The following is a 23,338-nucleotide window of genomic DNA, read 5'->3' on the forward strand; positions in this document are numbered from 1 at the left end:
GTCTTAAAATCTCCACACTATATAGGTTTAACCTTTTACTGGCAGTAAGAACGATTTACTCCCAAATAGATTATTTTTCCCTGAATTCAAGGACAAAACTGTTGTCACACACCATCTCTATACTTCCTGGGATGTCTCAGGTTTCTACAACTGTCTTTAGTGACTTTTTCCAAGGTAGGAAAGTAAGGATCTGAACATGAATCCTTTTAGGCTCTGACGCTATCCTTAAGACAGCCACCTACTATTCAAGTCCCCCTCCAGGGGTATAACACCTCAATTTTCAGTCACTTCACAATATGCTCCTCTCTCAACTGTTTTTCCTTATTCTCCTAATTTGTACCCAGTTTTAGAATGTCAACTTAAAATTGACGCAGTTGAATGAATGCAACAGTCACAGGTGCCTCAACTTTTTATTTCACACAGCAAGTTGTGAAGCCAAGGATATGACTGCAAACAAGGTTTATTAAATGAATAGCCAGGCAAGATGGCTCACACCTGTAATCCCAGCACTTTGGGAAGCCTAAGGGGTTAATTATCTGAGGTCAGGAGTTCCAGACCAGCCTGGCCAATATGGTAAAACCCTATTTCTACTAAAAATACAAAAAATTAGCTGGGTGTGATGGCACATGTCTCTAATTCTAGCTACTTGGAAAGCCAAGGCAGGAGAATCGCTTGAACCCAGGAGGCAGAGGTTGCAACGAGCTGAGATAGCATCATTGCACTCCAGCCTGGGCAACAGAGCAAGACTACATCTCCCACCCCTCCCCACCACCAACAACAAAAAATTGATTACATAAATAAGCTTTCTTCCCCACGAAAATACTGCTTGTTATTTCACACTTGGTCTAACACACACAAAATCCCCACCCTATCTGGCACAGATACACTTAATAAGCAATATCAAGTACAATTTCCATTTTATTTTTCTCCAGAGAATAGTTATCTTCAGTCTTTTACTCAGCTCCTTACATAGGTTTTGGTGGGGGTCGTGGGGCAGCACCCTGAAAGACAAAAAGAAGAGTGAATTTGTTCTGTGCTGCAGCGAAGAAAAAAAGCAAAAACAAAAGAATAAATTAAAAACCATGAATCCAAGACTTCCTTCCCTCAAATAACTTGACACCATCCTCTCAATGTATTCAAGCTACAAATGCATTGGAAGCTGGTAGAGGTGGAGGCAGAACACTGAAAACCAATTCTGATTCTAACACTGCTTTGCAGTGTCTCTAATAAGCATGTTTAGGCGTGGGTCTCATCTGCCTACACCTTAACCTGAGGCAAAGATCTTAATTTAAACCATCACTGCCCTGGCTTCCAGTCTCCTTTTAAAATACTCACCGCAGGTCTAAATCGGGGTGGAGGTGTTCGGTCCTTGCGGGCTTCACGAGATCGATTCCTGACTACTTTGCTGTGAATTGCACAACTCACACAGTAATGTAGCTTCACATAGAGCTTGGGAAGTACATAGGCTAAGGAATAGAAAATAGTTATACTGGTATCATATACCTACATTGCTTTTTTGTTACGCGAACCAACAGCATCTGCCATATTTACATCAAGTAAAGCCAAACTTATTTAAATGCCTGTCAGGCACACAAAAGTACCCCCAAAGCAGCTGACGTACAACCCTAAGTTTTACAAATGAGTAACATCCCACGTGAGTTCATCTTAACACTACAAGGACCAGACTGACACTTTGAATGCAACAAACCGAGAATCCAGTTCCTTCAACAGCTACACCAGCCCTAATGCCTACCCTGAACTTTGCTCTCTACAAATAATCAATAATACAAGAATTGTCAAATTTACCAAATTCCTAGTGTTTTTTGGAACCTCAGACCCGAAACAGGCGAACTTTTACCTCACAGTAAAGGCTGTGTGCTGTATCACAAAAAGTCACCCCCTGCCCAGAGAAGAATCAAAACAACAAACAAGAAAATATACTACACTGTTCTCTTCTACCAGCAACCACCTTAAATACGTGGAAATTGCCTGAGAGGCTCCAACGAACGGAGCCTGTAAATAAGTCGAGGTTCGGGAAAGGCTTTTAGATACTGAGAGCCTCACGCAGTTCTCGCCAGTGGCTCACTTACCATCAAAGACGCTCGCTTCAGAAATATCCCTGACTGCTGCGGCCTCCACTATGTTTCGAATGACGAATTTCTTAATGGCCTTATCCTTGGGCACGCATCGGGCACAATTCGTGCAGCGAATAGGCTGAACATGGCCGCGGCCCTTTTTGGCACGACCGTTGTTCCTTCTTTTCTTTGTCTACATCAGGATGGAAAACCTGTTAGGAAGGCCGCGCAACTTACCCAGCCTCATGCTCTTTCTGGCTACAAGCCGCACTGGGAGCCTCCAGGAAGGCGCTGCTCGGATCTCCTGTTCCTCCGCAAATCCCACCAAGCCCCGGGGCAAACGTACACTCTACCCACTCCTCAGCCGTGCTCGAGGATCTCCAATCTCTACAATCCCAGAGTCCGCACCCGACCCCCACGCTTACCACGCAGTAGGACTCACCATCTTGGAAGCTCTCAGCGGAGAAAGAATGCGACAAGCGGCAGGGCCCTCTTATATATTGAGAGATCCCTACGCGCACACCGTAGGTGACAGGCGTCAAGAATGGCAACTCACTTTACTCAAATATTCCTTTACGTTTAGCATTTCTACTGAAATACAGGGTTGGAAGGCGTTCCTAGCGTTTACTTATCCGTGGAACAACGTGCACATGGGACTATTTAGCCGGCTGGCGGAAGAAAATCGGTGTTATGCGTCTCCCAACAAGCCTCGCGCCGCGTCGACCCGGACACAATTCTGAGCGGTGCAGTTTTTCCGGTTTACGCGACGGTAGGCGCGGAAGTTGCCCGGCGCTGGACTACAAGACGCACTCCCTATTAGAGGCCAGAGAAGGAGAGATGCCTGGTGGGAGTTGTAGTGCGAAGCCAAGAGGCCCCCCTGGCCCCAAGTCCTTAGACCGAAGGCGACGCTGCGCCACCGGGGGACGCCCTCGGCTCATTTCTCTGACAGTCTTGCTACTAGGTAGGTGTAGGATTACGAAGAGGAAAACATGAGAGAAACATTTTGTGAATCCCTCCTTCCAATAAGGAGAAAACCCCACAACGAAGTGCATTGAGGCTGGGGCTATTTCTCATTCGTCTTTTTATCTCTGGACCCGTGGGCACAATGCCTGGCACTGTGGTAAGAGCCTTTATAAATATTAACCCATTTAACTTTCAGCAAGCCTATAGGTAAGTGCTATGTCCCTCCCACCCCACCACCTGCCGGCGGAGGCTTCCTCTGTCACCCAGGCTGGAGTGCAGTGGCACGATCTCGGCTCGGCTCGCTGCAACCTCTGCCTCCCAGGTTCAAGCAATTATCCGGCTTCAGCCTCCCGAATAGCTGGGATTTTAGGCGCCTGCCACCACACCCAACTAAATTTGAAGTAGAGATGGGGTTTCACCATGTTGGCCGCAGTGGTCTCGAACTCCTGACCTCGTGATCTACCCGCCTCGGCCTTCCAAATTGCTGGGGTTGCAGGCGTGAGCCACTGCGCCCGGCCGGTAGGTACTGTTATTATCCTCACTTTAAAGATTGAAGAATGGCCGGGCGCGGTGTCTCACGCCTATAATCCCAGCACTTTGGTAGGCCGAGGCGGGTGGATCACGAGGTCAGGAGATCGAGACCATCTTGGTCAACAAGGTGAAACCCCATCTCTACCAAAAATACAAAAATTAAATACAAAAATTAGCTGGGCATGGTGGCGCGTGCCTGTAGTCCCAGCTATTTGGGAGGCTGAGGTAGGAGATTTGCTTGAACCCAGGAGGCGGAGGTTGCAGTGAGCCGAGATCGTGCCATTGCACTCCAGTCTGGGTAACAACAGTGAAACTCCGTCTCGAAAGAAAGAAAAAAAAAAAAAAGATCGAAGAATTTAGCCAGGCATAGTGTTGGGCTTCTGTAATCTCAGCTCCTCAGGAGGCTGAGACAGGAGAATCACTTGAACCCGGGAGGCAGAGGTTGCGGTGAGCCAAGATCATTGAGCCCCTGCACTTCAGCCTGAGAAACAAGAGCAAAACTCCGTAAAAAAAACGAAAACAACCAACCAACCCAGAAACAAAAACAAAATTAAAAAAATAAAGATTGAAGAACTGAGATGCAGTATGTATTCTGGCTCCACTGTACTATGCTGTATGTCACCTAACAAATGGATGGAGGAATAACCTGGACTAATGACTTAAACGTTTTTCACCCAGATCCATCGCACGAATACATTTTACATTGGTACCCACTACACACACAAGCACAATTACCTGCACATACAAAACTGAAACACAAGCTTCATGAAAAAATGTCATAAGGTACACTGGTATGTTCTTTTCTCTATTTTATTTGTTTTTTTCTGTTCCGTATTTTAACAAATGCTGATCATAAACCACGAAAGTTATTTCATCACCCATTAGTGATTCTGACCCCTAATTGAAAGATTCATATGTATAAGTTTCATTTACCTCTGAAAAGCCATCCGAAAAATTTAAGCCTTAGGCCAGGTGCTGTGGCTCAGGCCTGTAATCCATCACTTTGGGAGGCCGAGGAGGGGCAGATCAGCTGAGGTCAAGAGTTTGAGACCAGCCTGGTCAACATGGTGAAAACCCCTCTCTACTAAAAATACAAAAATTAGTCGGGACTGGTAGTGCACGCCAGCTACTTGGGAGACTGAAGTAGGAGTATTGCTTGCACCCAGTAGGCAGAGGTTGCAGTGAGCCAAGATTGGGCTATGGCAGAGTGAGACTCTGTCTCAAAAAAAAAAAAAAAAAAAAAAAAAAAAAAAAAAAGCTTAACCCTTGGGCAAAAGAAAGCTTAAGTCTTTTTTTTTTTTTTTTTTTTTTGAGACGGAGTTTCGCTCTTCTTACCCAGGCTGGAGTGCAATGACACAATCTTGGCTCACCGCAACCTCCGCCTCCTGAGTTCAGGCAATTTTTCTGCCTCAGCCTCCTGAGTAGCTGGGATTACAGGAACACGCCACCATGCCCAGATAATTTCTTGTATTTTTAGTAGAGACGGGGTTTCACCATGTTGACCAGGATGCTCTCGATCTGTTGACCTCATGATCCACCCGCCTCGGCCTCCCAAAGTGCTGGGATTACAGGCTTGAGCCACCGCGCCCGGTGAAAGCTTAAGTCTTGAGCAGGAATGGCTGTCAACCACCCGTTGTCTTCAAAGTTGAAGACACTAGGGTAGCAAGAGGGCCTCTTAGCATTCACACCCAAGATGGTACAGATGGAAACCATTGTTCATTCATGACTCACTCTAGAGTCTGAGCACACAAGATTCACCTTTCCTCCAGCAACCCATCATGGTTTCTTTTAACCTTTAACCCACTTTTTGGAGCTAAAATCTGTTTTCTTACTTTTTTTCTTCTTTTTTTTGAGACAGAGTCTCTCTCTCTTGCCTAGGCTGGAGTGTAGTGGTGCAATCTTGGCTCACTGCAACCTTCACCTCCTGGGTTCAAGCAATTCTTGTGCCTCAGCCTCCTGAGTGGCTGGGATTACAGGCATGAGCCACCATGCCTGGCTAATTGTTGTATTTTTTTTTTTTTTTGAGACAGTCTCGCTCTGTTGCCAGGTGCCAGGCTGGAGTGCAGTGGTCCGATCTTGGCTCACTGCAACCTCCGCCTCCTGGGTTCAAGCAATTCTCCTGCCTCAGCCTCCCAAATAGCTGGGACCACAGGGGTCATGCCACCACACCCAACTAATTTTTGTATTTTTTCAGTAGAGACTGGGTTTCACCATGTTGGCCAGGATGGTCTCAATCTCTTGACCTCGTGATCTGCCTGCCTTGGCATCCCAAAGTGCTGGGATTACAGGCGTGAGCCACTGTGCCCGACCTAATTTTTGTATTTTTAGTAGAGATGGGGTTTCACCATGTTGCCCAGGCTGGTCTCTAACTCCTGAGCTCAGGGTATCTGCCCACATCAGCCTCCCAGAATGCTAGCATTACAGGTGTGAACCACTGCACCTGGCCTTTTTTTTTTTCTTTTTCTTTTTTAAGATGGGTCTGGAGGCTATAGTGGCACAATCAAAATTCAGTACAGGGTTAACCTCCTGGCCTCAAGTGATCCTCCTGTCTCAGCCTTCTGAGTAGCTGGGACTACAGGTATGTACCACCATGCCTAGCTAATTTTAAAATTTCTTGTAGAGATGGTGTTGCCCTGTGTTGCTGAGGCTGTTCTTGAACTCCTAGGCTCAAGTGATCCTCCCAAGTCAGCCTCCCAAGTAGCTGGGATGACAAGTGTGCTCCACCAGTCCAGCTTCTCTGTCAGTTTTAACTTTGAATTTGTCAGTTTCAATGGGATATGTAAAATGATATACTCTAGATAGGAGTGTCTAATTTTCACTTCACTGTAGTCTCTTGGAAAACAGAAGGCAGACATTAGTGTATGGAATAGCAATGAGGTAGATGGAAGAGAACAGAAAAAAGTTCAGAGTGAAGGAAACAAAGTAGTTAATATTCAAGACAGAAACAAATTGATGTTGCTACTTCTGATTTTTCTAGCTTAAACATTTCACTGGCTGCATTCCCTGGCATAAAGAGATAAGCACATGTTTTGGAGTTACACAACCCTGGGTTCAAATTCTGGTTCTGTCACTTACTGGCTGACGAGCCTTGGACAAGGTATTTATTTTCTCTTGGGCTTTTATTTTTTCACCAGTAAAAAATATTTTTTGCATAGTGGGTACTCAACAAATGTTTGATTAATTTCTATTTTGGGCAGACAGGCAAGTCAGACTTCCTTTCCTATCCTGAAGGCACTCTTTCCTGGTAGGAAAATCTCCTACATTTCCCATTCTAGGCTGAAAATTCTTCTGTTTTGGTTAACCTTCTAAACTGTTCAGTAGTTGGTACAAGAAGCTGCAAGGAGGACCCCTCCCTCTTCGTAGAAAAGCAATACAAGGAAGTCTGCGAAAACAACCAGAGGTGTTAAATTACTCATGTTTATTTATTACAGACTTTCAGCCAGTACAGTACAAAACTTACAGTAGTATATCTCCGTTACACAAATATTTACTTACAATATATTACATATACAAAATGCTTTGCAATAAGTCTCAAAAGCTAGTTTAACTCCCCTTGAGAAAGGAGAAAAACTCTTTAAAAAAGAGGGGGAAGGGAAATCAGAAGAGAGGAGGAGGTGAAGGGGTAAAGGTCAAAAGAGACACCAAACATAGGCTACAAAGGAAACCCTAGGAGAGGGAGAAGAGAGGTGGTATTGCACTTGCTTCTGTGTTTATTTTTTCTTTTTGTTCTTCATAATTTCTGATTAAAAATATATATATGTATATATATATTATGTACAGAAGGAAAGAAGCTGCCAGAAGTATTACAAAATCCTATCTGCAGCTTGGACACTGACACAAAAAAACAAAGGTCTGGAAAAGTGTCTATTTAGAAAGTTTTTTGTTTGTGGTATTGATTTTGAATAGCAATATAAAAGGAAACACCTCTTTTCTCCATGTGGGTTTCAGTGTGTGGGTTTTTTTTTTTTCTTTTCTTTACCTTTTTTTTAATGCAAAAGGAGCTGGAAGAGAGCATGAGGATGTTTGAGGTTCCAGAGCTGGAAGGCTCTGAAAAGTAGGATTTTGTACCTAAGACCCTGGTTAAAGTGCAGTGATGGTCTGGAGAGAGACAGGATGCCCCCTCTCCCCTCCTTAGCACCTGGTCTTGCCCTTCCAGTCTCTGCTCTCATGGGCACAGAGTATAGCCTCAGAGCATAGTCCTTCATGTTCCGGGAGGTTACAGGTGCCACAGCTGACTGGGGAAGAGGATGGGGGAATCCTAAGGCTCTGATACCCCAGAAGGGACTAGTCCTTATGAAGTGTCACCAAATACACAGCAGACACAGAAGAGGTGGGACGGGTAGATCTAACAGGAAGGGGCTCAATAACCAGAATAGTTCAGGAAAAGCCCAGATACTAAGCTCTGCTGACATTCTGAAAAGGAGCTAGCACCCCTGGGTGCTGTTGAGGATTTTTCCTTTCTCTAGAGACCACTCTTCTCTGAGCTAACCTCCCCATTCTCTGCCCTTGGCAGCCTCTATTTATTGCTACATTGTCAAGGAGGAACAGTCACCCCACAATGCTTCTCCCTGCCAATCTGGTTCTCTTGGGGAAACCTCATAGTCGGGGAGAAAAAGGAGGACAAAGAGGAGAAAGATTTTTAGGGTCTCCCTTCCCATAAGAAGGTAAGGTAGACTCCTCTCAGAGCCCTTAGGAGCCCCAAACCCAGGGTCTGTTCCTTAGCCCACCCTTTACCATCCCCCCTAAAATATCCCTGATAGGGAGTGAGAAAAGTAGGAGGCAAAAGAGCCAATAGGAAAGGACATGTGGAAAGAAAGTTGAAAGGGGACGGAAGGAAAGAGAAAAGGAGAGAGAGGACCAAGAGTTACAACTTGTGAGGTGTTGTGTTTGGTTTTTACTTTTTTTTTTTTTTCTTTAAACATAGAAAAACAGCCTTTGGTTTGAATCTCAAGGAAGCAGAGAGTGGGATGGCTGTGGCCTCGGGCAGAAAACTCTTGTAGGAAGAGACCTCCATTTGCAGTGGGGTTGTATCTCCTTCTGCCCCTTCTCACTAATCCTAGGTTACTCAAATAGCCAGGGGTCTCTGCAGTAGCCAGGAGAAGTACCCCCTCTACCCTGTGTCTGGGAGCTGAGTGCAGAAGGGGACAGTAAAGGATGACCCCAGTTCAGTTGTACCCATCCCATTCTTGCTGGAACAAGGGTGGAATGGGGTGAAGGGCACATGCCCATGCTCATCCTGGGATAATTTTTGGTTATACTGAAAATTAGAAGAGAGAAAAGAGATACCCGTTTCTCCCTGCCACTGATCCTAAGAACAGGGTCCAGGAGCCCGGGAATGAGAAGGTGAATCCTGCTGGGAGGGAGCAGCAGAAGGCAGCATGACTGAGGGGCTGAGACAACCCCTTGTCATCAGGCAGCAACCCACTAGTTTCTCATACAATGGGGACTGAAGGGGCCCCTGAGAGCCTAGGAAGGTCACTAGTGAAGAAGTTTGAGGGGTGGAGGAGAAAGAGAAGAATTTTGACCCACCCCTTTCCCGTGTCCTGGTTCCTAATTAGGCACCTGTGGCTCCCAATGTGTCAGAGACAGAGGGTTGCAGACCTAGCCTTGGCCCCTGAGAATATAAAATTGGGGCACTCCAAGGAGAGAAAAGCCACCACTGAATAGACCCGTAGGTTGAAGGGACTAGAGCAGTGTGGAGAGGTTGTTCGAGGAGAGGGACCAGATCTATCACATCCTAGAGGGAGATCCTGAATATAGGCTTTGAGGAACTCATATTACTAGAGGAACATCAAGAGGACCCTCAGTCCCACAGTGCCTGGGGAGAATTTCTTCAGCCCCTCCTACTTCCAAATGAGGAAATAATTCTTCATTCATTCAAGAATAGTGCAAGCTGCCTAAAGTGAGAGGGCACAAGAGGTATGGAGTACCAGGTTGAAGAGTCCCAGAGAGGAGATATAATGCCACAGAGCTAAGGTAGGACCAGGGGGAGGTATCAGCATCAAAACTGAAGGATTAGATAATGTAAAAGGTGAAGACTTAAAGCAAGAAGCTTGAAATCTCTTAGTACTAAGAGGAGCTTCCTACCCCTGGGGCTGCTGGAAGATCTAAGAGAAAAATTGGCCTAAAGTAGAAAGGAGCTGTGGGCAGGAGGGTAGGGGAATGGCAAGTGACTGATATAAGTTAAAAAAAAAAAAAAAGGCAAAAAAAAATCAACAATTTAATAAATAACTCTGTATGCTGGGATAAGAGAAGAGAAAAAAGAAAAACATAAGCAAAAGACCTATTTCATCACAATGCTTAAATCGGTCAGGATAGAGGAGGAGAATAGGTGAGGAGGAGTCAGGATCAGGTGTGAGGTCAGGTAGCCAGTAGTGGGGGCTACAAAGGAAAACTCCTTGGGAAATGGTGGGGACAGGGATAGATGCCTACAGGCAGGGTAGTGGAGTGGTGGACTGAGGGAAGAGGAAGAGGTTGCTAGCCCACTTTATGCTCCCCACGGACAATGTGGGAAGAGAATTCGTACCGGTCCTGGCTGTGATAACCACAGATGTTGCACTCAAAAGGGTCTCTGAAGCCATGGCAGCCCATGTGGATAGTGAACATGACGTGGTCCAGGAAGAGGATACGGCAGTGCTCACACTTGAAGGCCTTCACAGGCTCACCACTCTCGCCCACCACCCGAAGCACTTCCTTGGAGGGGCCTGGGGTGCCCCGCAATAACCCCTCCTGTGGCTTGGGGTCCTCTTTGGCGTAGGCAGGACTGTGCCGGCCCACCACAATGGTGGGAGGTGGCTGGGGTGGGGGACCCTGAGGGAGGGATACCACCCCGGCAACCCGATCTTCGTGGTTGCTTTCTGTGTCTGTGGAGTCCTGGCAGCCATTGCTGGGGGATGCCCCAGGGTCGGTCAGGGGGCCTCGGGCCCGGTAGAGGAGGGGACCTCCATCAGCCAGGTCCTCAGGTCCCTCACCTGCTTCTCGGGATCCTGGAAGCTCCAGTCGACCAGGGAGGGGCTGCATCTGGGTGTAGACAGAGCTGATGACAGGCGTAAGTTCTGAGATGCAATTGGTGGGTGGAAGGCGGAGGGGACGCAGATGCTCTGCGCCCACAAAGGCCAGGGAACCTCCAAAGCCAGGCTCCAGGCTGTGGTGTGCCACCAACTCCACATCCTTTTCATAGCTACCCGAGTTCACATCATAGGGGAGGTCTGAGAGGCTGAAACGCATCTGCTTTTCGCCTGTGGAGAAGAGGAACTCAGCAGGGCTGGGTTTGAAGAATTCCTACACTCTCCTCAGGATTACTTCTTTGTTTTTTACCTGTGGGGCTGGATGTAACATTATTTACTACTTTACTTTCTCCAGGGTCTCTGTGGGACTGCTCCCTGACTCTAGGTTGTAACCTTAGAGAAGGACTCAATTCCAGCCCACTGATGTTTAATACTTCATTTTATTACGCTCCATAAAGCTCCAGGTCCTTAGAGAGCTAATGACTAGTGCTGGGGAGTGGGGGAACCACATACTCATTTCCTTTCTCTCACTCTCTAAGGGCCTACACAGACAGACTGAAGTTCTTGTTATTCTCAAAAATAGAGACAGCCTGATCCCTCAACCTCTGTCCCTTACAACCACCACAAGAGTCCAGTGCCAACCCCTCTCCACTCTCTTTGAGTACATTCTCCCTCTTTACTTCCCTCCTGTACTGAGGATAGATTTGAGTATCAGAGGCCACCAGACTGCTTTCTTTCCCTAAACCAAATCTCCAGACCATACAGCTCAGATGTATTTGAGCTGTGTCTTTAAGCTGGTATCTCTTTCCAACTGGATTCTTACCTACAAACTTCTGGGGTGTGGAACGCTTGCGTTTGGTGAGGCTGTTGGCCAGACGATCAATGAAAGTTGGCCGCTCAGAGGATGAGTGCAGCATGGAGTCTGGCACCATCTCCAGGTCACGTATCTCGTCACCTAGTGGGAAGGAGGTGGGGACAGGTAGTAGTAGTTGAGTAGGAGTAGCACTGGCCCAGCAATCTTTGCCTGGAGAAAACCAGCAGGTCAATAGCCAAGGAAGGTCATACCAGATGCCTGGGAAACTGGGCTCTGTTTACTTTACCCTACCTAAAGCTCACCCCAGCAACATTTCAGATCATTTGGGGACAATAATACACATCTGGCCCTTGTTTTTTTTTGAATGAAGTCTTGCTCTGTTGCCCATGCTGGAGTGCAGTGGCGTGATCTCAGCTCACCACAACCTCTACCTCCTGGGTTCAAGCAATTCTCCTGCCTCAGCCTCCTGAGTAGCTGGGACTATAGGTGCACGCCACCATGCCCAGCTAATGTTTGTATTTTTAGTACAGACAGGGTTTCACTTTGTTGGTCAGGCTGGTCTTGAACTCCTGACCTCATGATCTGCCTGCCTTGGCCTCCCAAAGTGCTGGGATTACAGGTATGAGCCACTGCGCCCAGCTTTGGCCCTTGGTTTTATACTTCTTGGGTTTTCTCTCTCCCAATTGACTAAGGATATAGACCCAAACTTCCTCTACCTCTCCATCTCCCTAAGGCACCCACCACAGACAAGGCTGTGCACCAACTGGGGTACCTGGAATGGGGTGCTTGGCAGATTTACAGGGTTATCCCCTGTTCCACAGACTTCATTCCTCGGTGGGGGAGATGCTGGAGTCACCCTTGTCCATCACTCCCTCTCACCACCCCCTTTCATTCGCCAGTACTATATCAATAGCCCTACCTGGTTGGCCAGCCAAAGCTTGGGCTTCAGTGCTGAGACTCTGTAGGTAGTTATGGCACCGCTCCTTGTGCTCCTCCAGGGTACTCTGCTGTTTGTAGCTCCGGCCACAGTAATTACACTTGTAGGGCTTGCCCACTGTGGGAGAGGAGACTGTGGAGGAAAGAAGAAAGATGACATCAGAGCTATGTCTTATTGTGCCCTGGCTCTGCACATTCAGCCAGGAGCAAGTATACACTGGTATGGGGAGGAAAGGATGTTGCTAAATTGAGTTATTCTGCTTGTTGTTCATTCCCCAACTTGAGCCGCAACCATGGACAGATAACCATATTTGGTGATGAGGGAAAATGTACAGTTATGGGAGCAAGGGAATCCCAGGGCATGTGGATTCAGACTGGTGGTGGGCTTGTTCAGGATGTTCAAATTGCTGCTCAAAGGAAGTGAAGACCCAGGGACCTTGTAGGGGATCATCCCTAGCAGGCAGGCAGGCAGGCCCCAATGCAGGATTTCAGAGTCTGGGGCCCAGACTGTGGTTTAACCTTTCCATTTGGCAAGCGGATGTAAGTGCTGTTTATCAGACAAGGGGACTTTTTGCTTACGAACTATCTGCTTTGGTTTGGGGGAAATTGGTGGGCTGGCATGACAGAAATGAGAGCCCTTAGATCTCCCCAATGTGGGGAGGGGGCAGTTTTCATTGACCTTTATTTGTATTTTGACCTCCAGCCCTAGCCTGGTTTACTGATTATTTTGCCTTTCTGTCTCTCTACACTGAGATACCAAGAGAGACCTAGAAAGCCCATCACTGATACAGTAATTCTGAAAAGAGGAAAAGAATAAAAGAACAGAGAAGAGTTAAAAAGAAGAGAACACCAAGTTAGTTTGTTTATGTGCTTGTAATAAAGAACAGGTCATAAAGATCTTATTTCTACTGAAGTAAAAAATTGGAAAACAGAGTGGTACTTCATTTAAAGATAACTTTTTTTTTTTTTTTGAGAAGGAGTCTCACTCTGTCACCCAGGCTGGAGTACAGTGGCACAGTCTTGGCTCAATGCAACCTCCACCTCCCGGGCTCAAGCGATTCTCCTGCCTCAGCCTCCTGAGTAGCTGGGATTACAGGTGCCCGCCACCATGCCTGGCTAATTTTTGTATTTTTAGTAGAGACGGGGTTTCACCATCTTGGCCAGGCTGGTCTTGAACTCCTGTCCTCGTGATCTTTCCGCCTCAGCCTCCTAAAGTGCTGGGATTACAGGTGTGAGCCACCACACCCAGCCTAAAGATAACTCATAAGAGATATTTGTGAGAGAAGAGAAAAAAGTGAAGAGAAACAAGATATACATATATTTTATGCAGGGAGACAGGAGAAGTTATCTCTAGGAAGCTGGTATTTACTAGTCACCCCTAATTCTGCCATGCCAAAGCTAGGCCTTGATTCTATCAATCTACTGCATTTTGCTCAGGCTCTGTAAACCCTTGTATTTTAGGGATGAGATGAACACCATGGTCCCTATCCACCCAAAGACCCTTGGGGAAATGGTTTAACATCTGGAAGAGGAATGATCCTCCAGCCTCTCTTTCTTTTTCAAATTTTAATTGACACATAATAATTATACAAGTTTATGAGGTACAGATGATATTTTTATACATGTATATGATGTATAATCATCAAATTGGGGTAATTGCCATATCTTTCACCTCAAACATTTATCTTTTTTCTTTTTTGAGATGGAGTCTCGCTCTGTCACCCAGGCTGGAGTGCAGTGGCGTGATCTCGGCTCACTGCAATCTCCAACTCCTGGGTTCAAAAGATTCTCCTGCCTCAGCCTCCTGAGTAGCTGGGATTACAGGCATTTGCCACCATGCCTGGATAATTTTTTGTTATTTTTAGTAGAGATGGGGTTTCACCATGTTGACCAGGATGGTCTCGATCTCCTGACCTCATGATCCGCCCACCTTGGCCTCCCAAAGTGCTGGGATTACAGGCGTGAGCCACCATGCCCAGCAAACATTGATCATTTCTTTGTGTTTGGAACATTCAAAATCATCACTTCTAGCTACTTTGAAATATACAATAAATGATTGTTAACTACAATCACTCTACTATGCTGTGTAACACTACTACTTATTCCTCTTGTTTAACTGTAAGCTTATACCCATTTACCAACCTCTCCCTATCCACCTACTCCCAACCCTTCTCACCCTCTGGTAACCACTGTTCTACTCTCTACTTCTTTTTTTTTCCCCCAAGATGGAGTTTCACTCTGTCACTCAGGCTAGAGTGCAGTGACGTGATCACAGGTCCCTGCAATCTCCACCTACCAGATTCAAGTTATCCTCCCTGTCTCAGCCTCTCGAGTAGCTGGGACTACAGGTGTGTGTCACCACACCTGGCTAACTTTTTTTTTTTTTTTTTTGTATAGAGATGAAGTCTCACTACATTGCCCTGGCTGGTCTCAAACTCCTGGGCTCAAGTGATCTACTGGCCTTGGCTTCTCAAAGTGCTGGGATTATAGGTGTGAGCCACCGTGCCCAGCCTACTCCATACTTCTATGAGATCAACTTTTTTAGCTCCCACATGAGTGAGAACATATATCTAGTCTCTTTTTTCTTATTATATGGGTTACAACAGAAAGCACCTCACAGAGATGGAATGCAACAGTAGATCTGTGTCTGCTTCTGGTTTTTTTTTGAGACGGAGTCCCGCTCTGTTGCCCAGGCTGAAGTGCAGTGGTTCGGTCTCAGCTCACTGCAACCTCCACCTCCTGGGTTCAAGCGATTCTCCTGCCTCAGCCTCCCAAGTAGCTGGGATTACATGCACCCGCCACCACGCCTGGCTAATTTTTTGTATTTTTAGTAGAGATGGGCTTTCACCATGTTGGCCAGGCTAGTCTTGAACTCCTGACCTCATGATCTGCCCACCTCAGCCTCCCAAAGTGCTGGGATTACAGGCATGAGCCACTGACCCTGGCTCTGCTTCTGTTGTTAAGAGTCTACAGAACAACATCCAAAATCTACCCAGTTGACCTCACTGTGTAGTTGGTAGGAATTCTAGGGGCCAAGCTATCCTTTTTCCAAACCAGCAGGGGGAGCAGGCCCTTTTCTGAGGAAAAGGAGTACATATTTCTGGCACGGGACCTTGATGGGGTTCCAGATAGGCTGCAGAATAGCTATGTGACTCCAAGTCATTATTCCCCCCAACAGCTTTATTTTCCTTGTCAACAAAATAGGGATAATCACATCTACCTTGGAACTGTTAGGAGGATCACATGAAGAAACACAAGTGAAATGCTCTGTAGATATAAAGCATGAATCAATGATGATCTTTTTCCCTGTTTCTCCACATACATAGAGATAAAGAGGTCCCAGTTACAAGGTGGGAGAACCTGGAACAAGGTAAGTGGATGGAGAAAGTAAAGGGTGGTGAAATTATTCCTTTGTCCCTTTAAATCCTGGCTCAGGAGAGTTTAAGAAAAGAGAAAAATAGCCAGGAAAGTTTCCAAGGACAGACCCTACTAATTCTTTCCCCTTTTCCTTTTTTCCTGCCTTTTCCCAATCTTGAGCTTCCTCCTTCCTGCCAGCTCAGCTCCTGGCCTCTTCCCAAGTCCAAGTCAAAAGCCTAAAGCTTAGTAAAACACCTAAAAAGTGCTATCTGTCCAGCTGATTCAGACAGATACTGACTCAAACAGTCCTTACTGGGCTAGAAAACCTTGTTAATCCAGTTTCCCAGCACTCTTCAAAACATTGATCTCTAGGCACCCTCTAGACTTAATCTTGCATCTGGGAAGGTGACAACCTCTTGGGATAGAGAACAGAAATAGGATACTCTTTTCCTATTTGGACGTCCTAGGCTCCCTTTTTTCCAGTTTGAGAGGCCCATGGATATTTTCAGGAGCCATCAGGAAGTAAAGAAGAGGACAGACTGGTTGCCTAAGACCTCTAGTGGTGTAGAGTGAAGGAGGGTAAAGATGATGACAGGTGTGAGGCCTGGGGCAAACGGGAATGAGAGTAGGGATCTCCCAGGAGCTTAGATGTTGGGGGTGGGCCGGCGCGGTGGCTCAAACCTGTAATCCCAGCACTTTGGGAGGCTGAAGCGGGTGGATCACGAGGTCAAGGGATCGAGACCATCCTGGTCAACATGGTGAAAACCTGTCTCTACTAACAACACAAAAAATTAGCTGGGCATGGTGGCGCGTGCCTGTAATCCCAGCCAATCAAGAGGCTGAGGCAGGAGAATTGCCTGAACCCAGGAGGCGGAGGTGGCGGTGAGCCGAGATCGCACCATTGCACTCCAGCCTGGGTAACAAGAGCGAAACTCTGTCTCAAAAAAAAAAAAAAAAAAAAGATGTTGGGGGTAATAGGGCATGGATTGCAGCATCAACAATCTAAAACAAGTTAGAAAAGGCCAGGCGCAGTGGCTCATGCCTGTAATCCCAACACTTTGGGAGGCTGAGGTGGGCCAATCTCTTGAGATCAAGACTTCAAGATAAGCCTGGGCAGCATAGGGAGACCCTGTCTCTAAAAAAGAATACAAAAATTAGCTGGGTGTAGTGGCGAGTGTGGTCCCAGCTACTTAGGAAGCTGAGGTAGGAAGATGGCTTGAGCTCAGGAGATCAAGGTTGCAGTGAGCCAAGACTGCCCCACTATACTCCAGCCTGGGCAACAGCGCAAGATCCTGTCTTGAAAAAGCAAACAAACAAAAGTCAGGGAAGGCTGACTGTTAACAGCCAAGAGTCTTGCCCATATGGCCAGGTGAGGTGGCTCACGTTTGTAATCCCAGCACTTTGGGAGGCCGAGGTGGGTGGATTGCTTGAGGGTAGGAGTTCAAGACCAGCCTGGCCAACATGGTGAAACCCCATCTCTTAAAAATAAATAAATTAATTAATTAAAAAAGCAAAAGAATATTGCCCATATTTATTTTGTTCCAAGTCACAGACTATGGTAGATATAAACCATCAAGGTGTCTCCCAAATTCCCGATGGGGCTTTGCTGCCTAGAGGATGGATGAGAGAGACAGGGGGCCCTATCTGCTCTGTAAATGCTCTCCCCTCCTCAATGACAGATACTGTAACTCGCCAAATATAAGATAAATCACTGAGCTCTACATATTGGGTGTGCTGGAGCCTCACTCCCTCCTCCCACTGGACAGTCACTGACCTGAGTGTGTGCGGAGGTGGCCAGTGAGTGCATCACGCCGGCGGCAGGCATAGTTGCAGAAGGGACATTTAAAGGGCTTCTCCCCAGAGTGCAGCTTGATGTGGCGCAGCAGGTTCCCCTTCTGGGTGAAGGAGGCACCACACTGGTTGCAGTGGAAGGGCCTTTCACCTGCAAGTGAAAGAACAAACCCAGAGGACTGCATGTGAAGAACTTTGAAGGATGAACCTATCCCCCCACCCTCTACCCTACCTTGCCCAAAGAGAGGTGCTCTGAACACATTGCTGATGGGCAGAAGTCCCATGCACACAAATCCTGCTTTATTAAGATCCCTTGGGAATAGTCTTACCTTGGGGAAGGTGTGGATGAGAGGTGTGTGGCAGGGAGAGGGGCCTGGAACACGAGGCCAAAAGACTGTTACCAAAAACTAAGCCCCACAGGCTACACTCTGCCCTAGGAGCCCAAAGCCTGAGGAATCTGAGAAGAGGAGGTTTTCTGGGTTTTTTAATTGAATTTTTTTTGAAATGGAGTCTTGCTCTGTTGCCCAGGCTGGAGTGCAGTGGCGCAATCCTGGCTCACCGCAACTTCTGCCTCCCAGGTTCAAGCGATTCTCCTGCCTCAGCCTCCTGAGTAGCTGGCTTTACAGGCGCACACCACCATGCCCGCTAATTTTTGTATTTTTAGTAGAGACATGTTTCATCATGTTGGTCAGGCTGGTCTTGAACTCCTGACCTCGGAATCTGCCAGCCTTGGCCTCCCAAAGTGCTGGGATTGCAGGTGTGAGCCACCGTGCCTGGCCAATTTTTTTTTTTTTAATTATGAGATGGGAGGGCCCAAAGAATACCCAGGAGGCTTACCCCTATCGGACCACTGGTTCATCCTTGAGGCTACCACACCTTTCCCTCCCTCGTATATTGAGAAACATATCAGCATTTTTTTTTTCCTAACAGCAGTTGAGAAAAGTGCCAGGAGACTACAGGTATTAAGGGGAATTCAAATTACACAGCCCCCGCAAGCCTGCCTCATTTTGTCAGCTAAAAAATGTGCTGGGAGAGACCCTTCCCTTTCTGAGGACATCCACCCCTTGCAGGGCCTCCTCCAGCCCCATCCCTGCTATTGTCCTAGCACTGCCCATGCCTTTCAACCCCACCCTGGGAGCTCCTCCCAGAGCCCCTCTGGCTTACTCACCAGTGTGGCTGCGCTTGTGCACCATGAGTACGTTGGGTCCAATGCAGACCATGCCGCAGACGTCACACTTGAGTTTGCCATTGGGCAGCCGGATGCCCCCAGGAGAGTGAGGCTCTGGCCCACTCCCATCACAGTAGCCCAAGGGCTCAGACAATGAGTCTTCCACAATCACACTGTCATCCTTTTCCAGGAGCCGCTCATCTGGCCCCAGCAGTCTGCTCGACTCCTCATCGCTGTACATCTCCACCTTGATGGAGTTGGCTGAGGGGTGGGATGGTGTTTAGAAGAGAAAGAGAGGCAAAGGGGAAGCTGCTCCCAGGCCAGAATGGGACTCTTTTTTTTTTTTTTTTTTTTTTGAGACAGAGTTTCACTCTTGTTGCCCAGGCTAGAGTGCAGTGGTGCAATCTTGGTTCATTGCAACCTCCACTTCCTGGGTTCAATAGATTCTCCTGCCTCAGCCTCCCGAGTAGCTGGGATCACAGGCATGCACCACCACGCCTGGCTAATTTTTGTAGTTTTAGTAGAGATGGTTTCTCCATGTTCGTCAGGCTGGTCTCCAACTCCCGACCTCAGGTAATCCACCTGCCTCAGCCTCTCCAAGTGCTGGGATTACAGGCATGACCCACCACGCCCAACCCAGAATGGCACTGGCACTCTTAAAATTTAAGAGAGTTTCTTTAGACCCTGAGACATTCAAGCCTTAAATGGGGCCGATACTCTAATATCCCTGCTGGTGATATCAGAGTCCTTCTGGAACCTGAGACAAAATTTTATCCCACCCACCAGGCAAATAGGTGTCAAGAGAAAAAAGTTGGGCTGGGTGCAGTGGTTCACACCTATAATTCCAGCACTTTGGGAGGCAGAGGTGGGTGGATTTTTTGGAGTTCAGGAGTTTGAGACCAGCCTGGCCAACATGGTGAAACCCCATATTTACTAAAATTACAAGAATTAGTTGGGCCTGGTGGTGCATGCCTATAATCCCAGCTACTTCGGAGGCTGAGGCAGGAGAATCACTTGAACCTGGGAGGCAGAGGTTGCAGTGAGCTGAGATTGTGCCACTGCACTCCAGACTGTGCAACAGAGCAAGACTCCATCTCAAGAAAAAAAAAAAAAAGAGAAAAAAGTTAAGGGTACATAGGATGTCCTCTGTCACTGAGGAGAGGAGAGGACTAAGAGGAGCCTTTTTCTCCACTCTCTTGTCATTAAGAAAGATGTCTGGCTTTGGCCTTGGGCAGGAAGCCAGCAAGTTAACAGTGGCGGGAAAACAGACCTAGGAGGACTGAGGGAGACAACAGGCCAAAGAGAGCCAAACTGGAAGACAGACATGCTTATAGTTCCCTCTCACACCATTAGACTGAACCCCTCTACCCACTTCATCTCCATAAAATGCTGAGGCAGGGCAGGAGGGATAAAGGAAGGAGGAAACAGTGAGGAGAAGGCTTTGGCTCTAGCTCCGACCTACATTCCTGGCTATTCCAACCATTTAGAGAATGTCACAGATCTAGGGCCAGCTGGGGAGGGGCAGTCATGGGGACCCTGTCTGGGTAGGCGAATGGGGTCTGAGGAGATGGAAAGGTCCTTCTACCCTCTATTTCCTATTTAACTCCACTTGATGACTGTTTCTATCTACCTGCTTCTCTAATTACGGAATTTCTCTTTCAAACCTTTATCTCAATCCCACCCATATTTCTTTTAATTCTACCCTAGTCTGCCGGTGACTATTCACTCTCCTTTCAGAAGCCAGAAAAACCCTAGACACTGGGCTCCTTATTGCTCTTAGAGACTGAGCAGGAGACTAGCTGGAGGAGATGATGGGGAAATGGTTGCCAGTAGAAGATACATTGAAGGCCAAATGCAAATGGGGGTGCCTACTGCCAGGAGGTGGTAGGAGGTTACACTTACCACTGAGTGAGCGGCTGGGAGAAGAGTGCTGGCTGTTGGGGGTGCTCACCGAGGGCCCCACTGGGGCCCCAAGGAACTCCTTCTCCAGAGATGAGTCCCCGCTACCTTGGAGGAGAGAACAAGAGGGCAGGTAAAGCTGAAGCTGGATTTATCTACTGTTCAGTGCCTAATCTTTAAAAAAAATTAAGTTAAATTTCACAAACATTTCCTTCATAGCCATGTACAAGGCAGTATTGTATGCTGGGCACCATACCTTGCGCCTGCGCCCCCGCCAGTCTGGATGCCTGGTGCTGCCTTCCGTGAGCTCAGTGGCTGGGCCTTGCCTACCCTACCTTTATCTAGGCCTGAGGGGAAGAGCATCACTGCCTGACGTCCACAGGAAGCAGGGCTGGGGTTGGGTGCGCCAGGGCGGAGAGGAAAATGGGGGCCACAGAAGGGACAGATGTTCAGGACAGACATTTTTCCCTACTGTTCCTCTCCGGGACCCCAACCAGGTTCAGGATCTGCAGGAAAGGTAACTGGAATTGTCCCTGAATCTAATGATAATATTAGTAATAATAACAGCAGTTAATATTGAGTGCTGGTTTTATTCTATGCATTTGAAATAATCTCATTTAATCTTCACAACTATATGAAGTAGGTGCTATTAATATCTTCATTTTTTCAGATGAGGCAACTGAGGTACAAAAAAGGTTATGGGTTATGTTCCTTGTCTAAGGTTACATAGCTGCTATTGTGGAACTGGGATCACAGAAAATAAGTGTCCATGTCCTATGGAGCCAATTGGGGGTCACCATCTTAGTAGGGAAGAATTGGGCCCCTTAGACTTTCTAAATTCAGCAAAAATTTGACTGCTCTAGAAAGCCTCCTACTGATCTGATTCCAATCACATGTTTACTATTTTATATTCCTTGACAGTTAAGTGATCAATTTATTCTCAGTATATTTGTTTTAATTTTTTGATAAATTGCTTTGTAAAAATGCTTTTTGAGGGTTTCATGACGTTTTTCAAAATCAGATAACACACCTAAAGAAAGATATGAATGCCTTTTTAAAAAAAATCCCTCCTCCCCACAATCTTCTGCACAAATATATAGGTGAAATAAAAATACATGTAGATAAACACACACACAGACACAGCACATATGTAGATACATATAAAGAGAACATACCTACTGGGATAAACATACTGGTAGCCTTCTACATTATCTGCTAACATGAACATGCATGGATGTGTGCACACAGGCCTAAATATGGAAGAGAGAGAGAGAGCAAGAGAGACAGCAAGAGAGCAGGAGAGAAAGCCTAAAATTCATCCCTGAAGTCCACCTATTAGTACTTTACCCAATTGCGCAGCTATGCACATACTTACTTTCACAAAATAAAGATTCCATTATAAAATGGTTGGAGTCTTGGGCCTGAGGCAAGAAATCCGGAACACACCCTCCTGAGGGATCCCTCTCCAGCTTTGGTCAGTGGGAAGAAAACAACCACTCAGGACTTTGGGACCATTTCCCATTCATATCCTCTCCTAAAGTCCCATTTCCCCCATTGTATCCCATCAAAGCCTGAGGAAATTTGTTCACTATCTATAGAAAAAGCCTTATGGCTTGAATCTGAGTTTTCCCAGCTGGGGCTCTTTAGGTGAACCACGGTTACCTGAAAATGTTGACCGAAATCAGAACCACACACATATCATGAAGTGAGTATTTCAGGATTGTGGGTTAAGACTTGTAGACTCAGAGCCAGTTTTAAATATGTCCTTTCAACTAAGTGTAGAATTTACTAGGGTTAGAAGGGCTGAAAAGGGTATCTTCTTATTCCCTTTCAAATGTTAGTGCTGACTTGCCCTAAATCACTTGATGTTACTAATCAGGGAAAAAAGGACACTGGGCTTTGAGGCTAAAAGCCTCATCCTAAAAGGATGAGTGAGCTTGTTGGAAATCCATCGCTGGTCCCAGCTTATTTGGCTGAGGCTACCTCTTGAGGCCAGGAATTTGCTATATGGAGGAAAATATATTTTAAAGTACACTTAGAAACACTGAGGGGAAAGCATCCTTTGTGGCTTTCCCAATTAAGGCCCAGAAACAGGAAGAGGAGCAGGAGTCATACCAGTAATTCAAGAGGCTCTTTGATGCTATTGCCCTCCCTAAGATTAAGGTAAGAGGAAAAACAGGCTCAAGTCTACTTTCATGGGGCTAATATATAATAATGAATCTGTTTCAGGAATCAGAAAGTCTTTCTTGGACACCAAGGAGTTTGAATTCTAGCTCAGGGGTGAAAGGTACTAGAGTAAGATTTAGGAAGTTTAACAGTTCCTCTGTCAGCTCCAGAAACCCCAGAGAGGGAATTTCAAAGTCTGGGACTCCCAAGAAATCCCAGACTGTCAAAGCCAAGAATTAAGGCTGTTCTTAGGTCTCTGAGAAATTTTCTTGCTCAAAGTCATCAGAGATTGGCTGAACCCTGAGAGGGCAAAGCCAAATCATGAGGTTCACATCAGAGGAACTGGGAGGTAGGTAAAGGCTGAAAAGCAGGAGGAGAGAAAGGAACTGGGAAACAGGCCACAAGCTAAAGGTGTTTCACATGTTAAAGGAGACTAGCCCTCCACTCCTGCTGCCTTTCCTTGAGACCTTCAAATAGTGGCTACCTCTAGGGAATAGCCATGAGCTTGGAGAACCTCCACACTGCCCTGCAAGGGACCTCATCATAACTGCTTTCCCTTTCTTGACCATGGGCTCCAGGGTGGCAGGATCCTAGCCTGCCAGCAGGGAATAGTGGGTACAAGAGCAAAGAA

The 23,338-nt window shown here is 46.8% G+C and overlaps 2 protein-coding genes across 50 annotated transcripts in view; both read right to left on the bottom strand.

The window, feature by feature from the left end:
* Positions 1 to 394: 394 nt before the first annotated feature.
* RPS26 (ribosomal protein S26) lies at positions 395 to 2,549 on the bottom strand. The gene is made up of 4 exons (XM_002745614.7): positions 2,518 to 2,549; positions 2,091 to 2,268; positions 1,336 to 1,466; positions 395 to 1,001 (listed from the first exon to the last, which is right to left on the bottom strand). Exons 1-4 carry the CDS (start codon positions 2,518 to 2,520, stop codon positions 966 to 968), a joined length of 348 nt encoding a protein of 115 aa, XP_002745660.1. The 5' UTR covers positions 2,521 to 2,549; the 3' UTR covers positions 395 to 965.
* Positions 2,550 to 8,460: 5,911 nt separating this feature from the next.
* IKZF4 (IKAROS family zinc finger 4) overlaps positions 8,461 to 23,338 on the bottom strand; it is a 29,244-nt gene continuing 14,366 nt past the window's right edge. For 28 of the 49 annotated variants that reach the window (XM_035256485.3, XM_078336469.1, XM_078336466.1 and 25 more), the window contains 6 exons: positions 20,545 to 20,649; positions 18,643 to 18,903; positions 17,458 to 17,625; positions 12,310 to 12,459; positions 11,400 to 11,531; positions 8,461 to 10,807 (listed from right to left, as the gene is read on the bottom strand). In XM_035256485.3, coding sequence (XP_035112376.1) covers positions 10,047 to 10,807; positions 11,400 to 11,531; positions 12,310 to 12,459; positions 17,458 to 17,625; positions 18,643 to 18,903; positions 20,545 to 20,649 — 1,577 coding nt within the window. In that variant the 3' untranslated portion in view covers positions 8,461 to 10,046. Of the gene's footprint in view, positions 10,808 to 11,399; positions 11,532 to 12,309; positions 12,460 to 17,457; positions 17,626 to 18,642; positions 18,904 to 20,544; positions 20,650 to 21,916; positions 22,070 to 23,338 lie in introns of those variants that run through there. The other 21 variants (XM_078336457.1, XM_078336455.1, XM_078336453.1 and 18 more) reach the window with 2 other exon arrangements.

Source organism: Callithrix jacchus, chromosome 9 (assembly GCF_049354715.1).
Source record: "Callithrix jacchus isolate 240 chromosome 9, calJac240_pri, whole genome shotgun sequence".
NCBI classification, from domain to species: domain Eukaryota; kingdom Metazoa; phylum Chordata; class Mammalia; order Primates; family Cebidae; genus Callithrix; species Callithrix jacchus.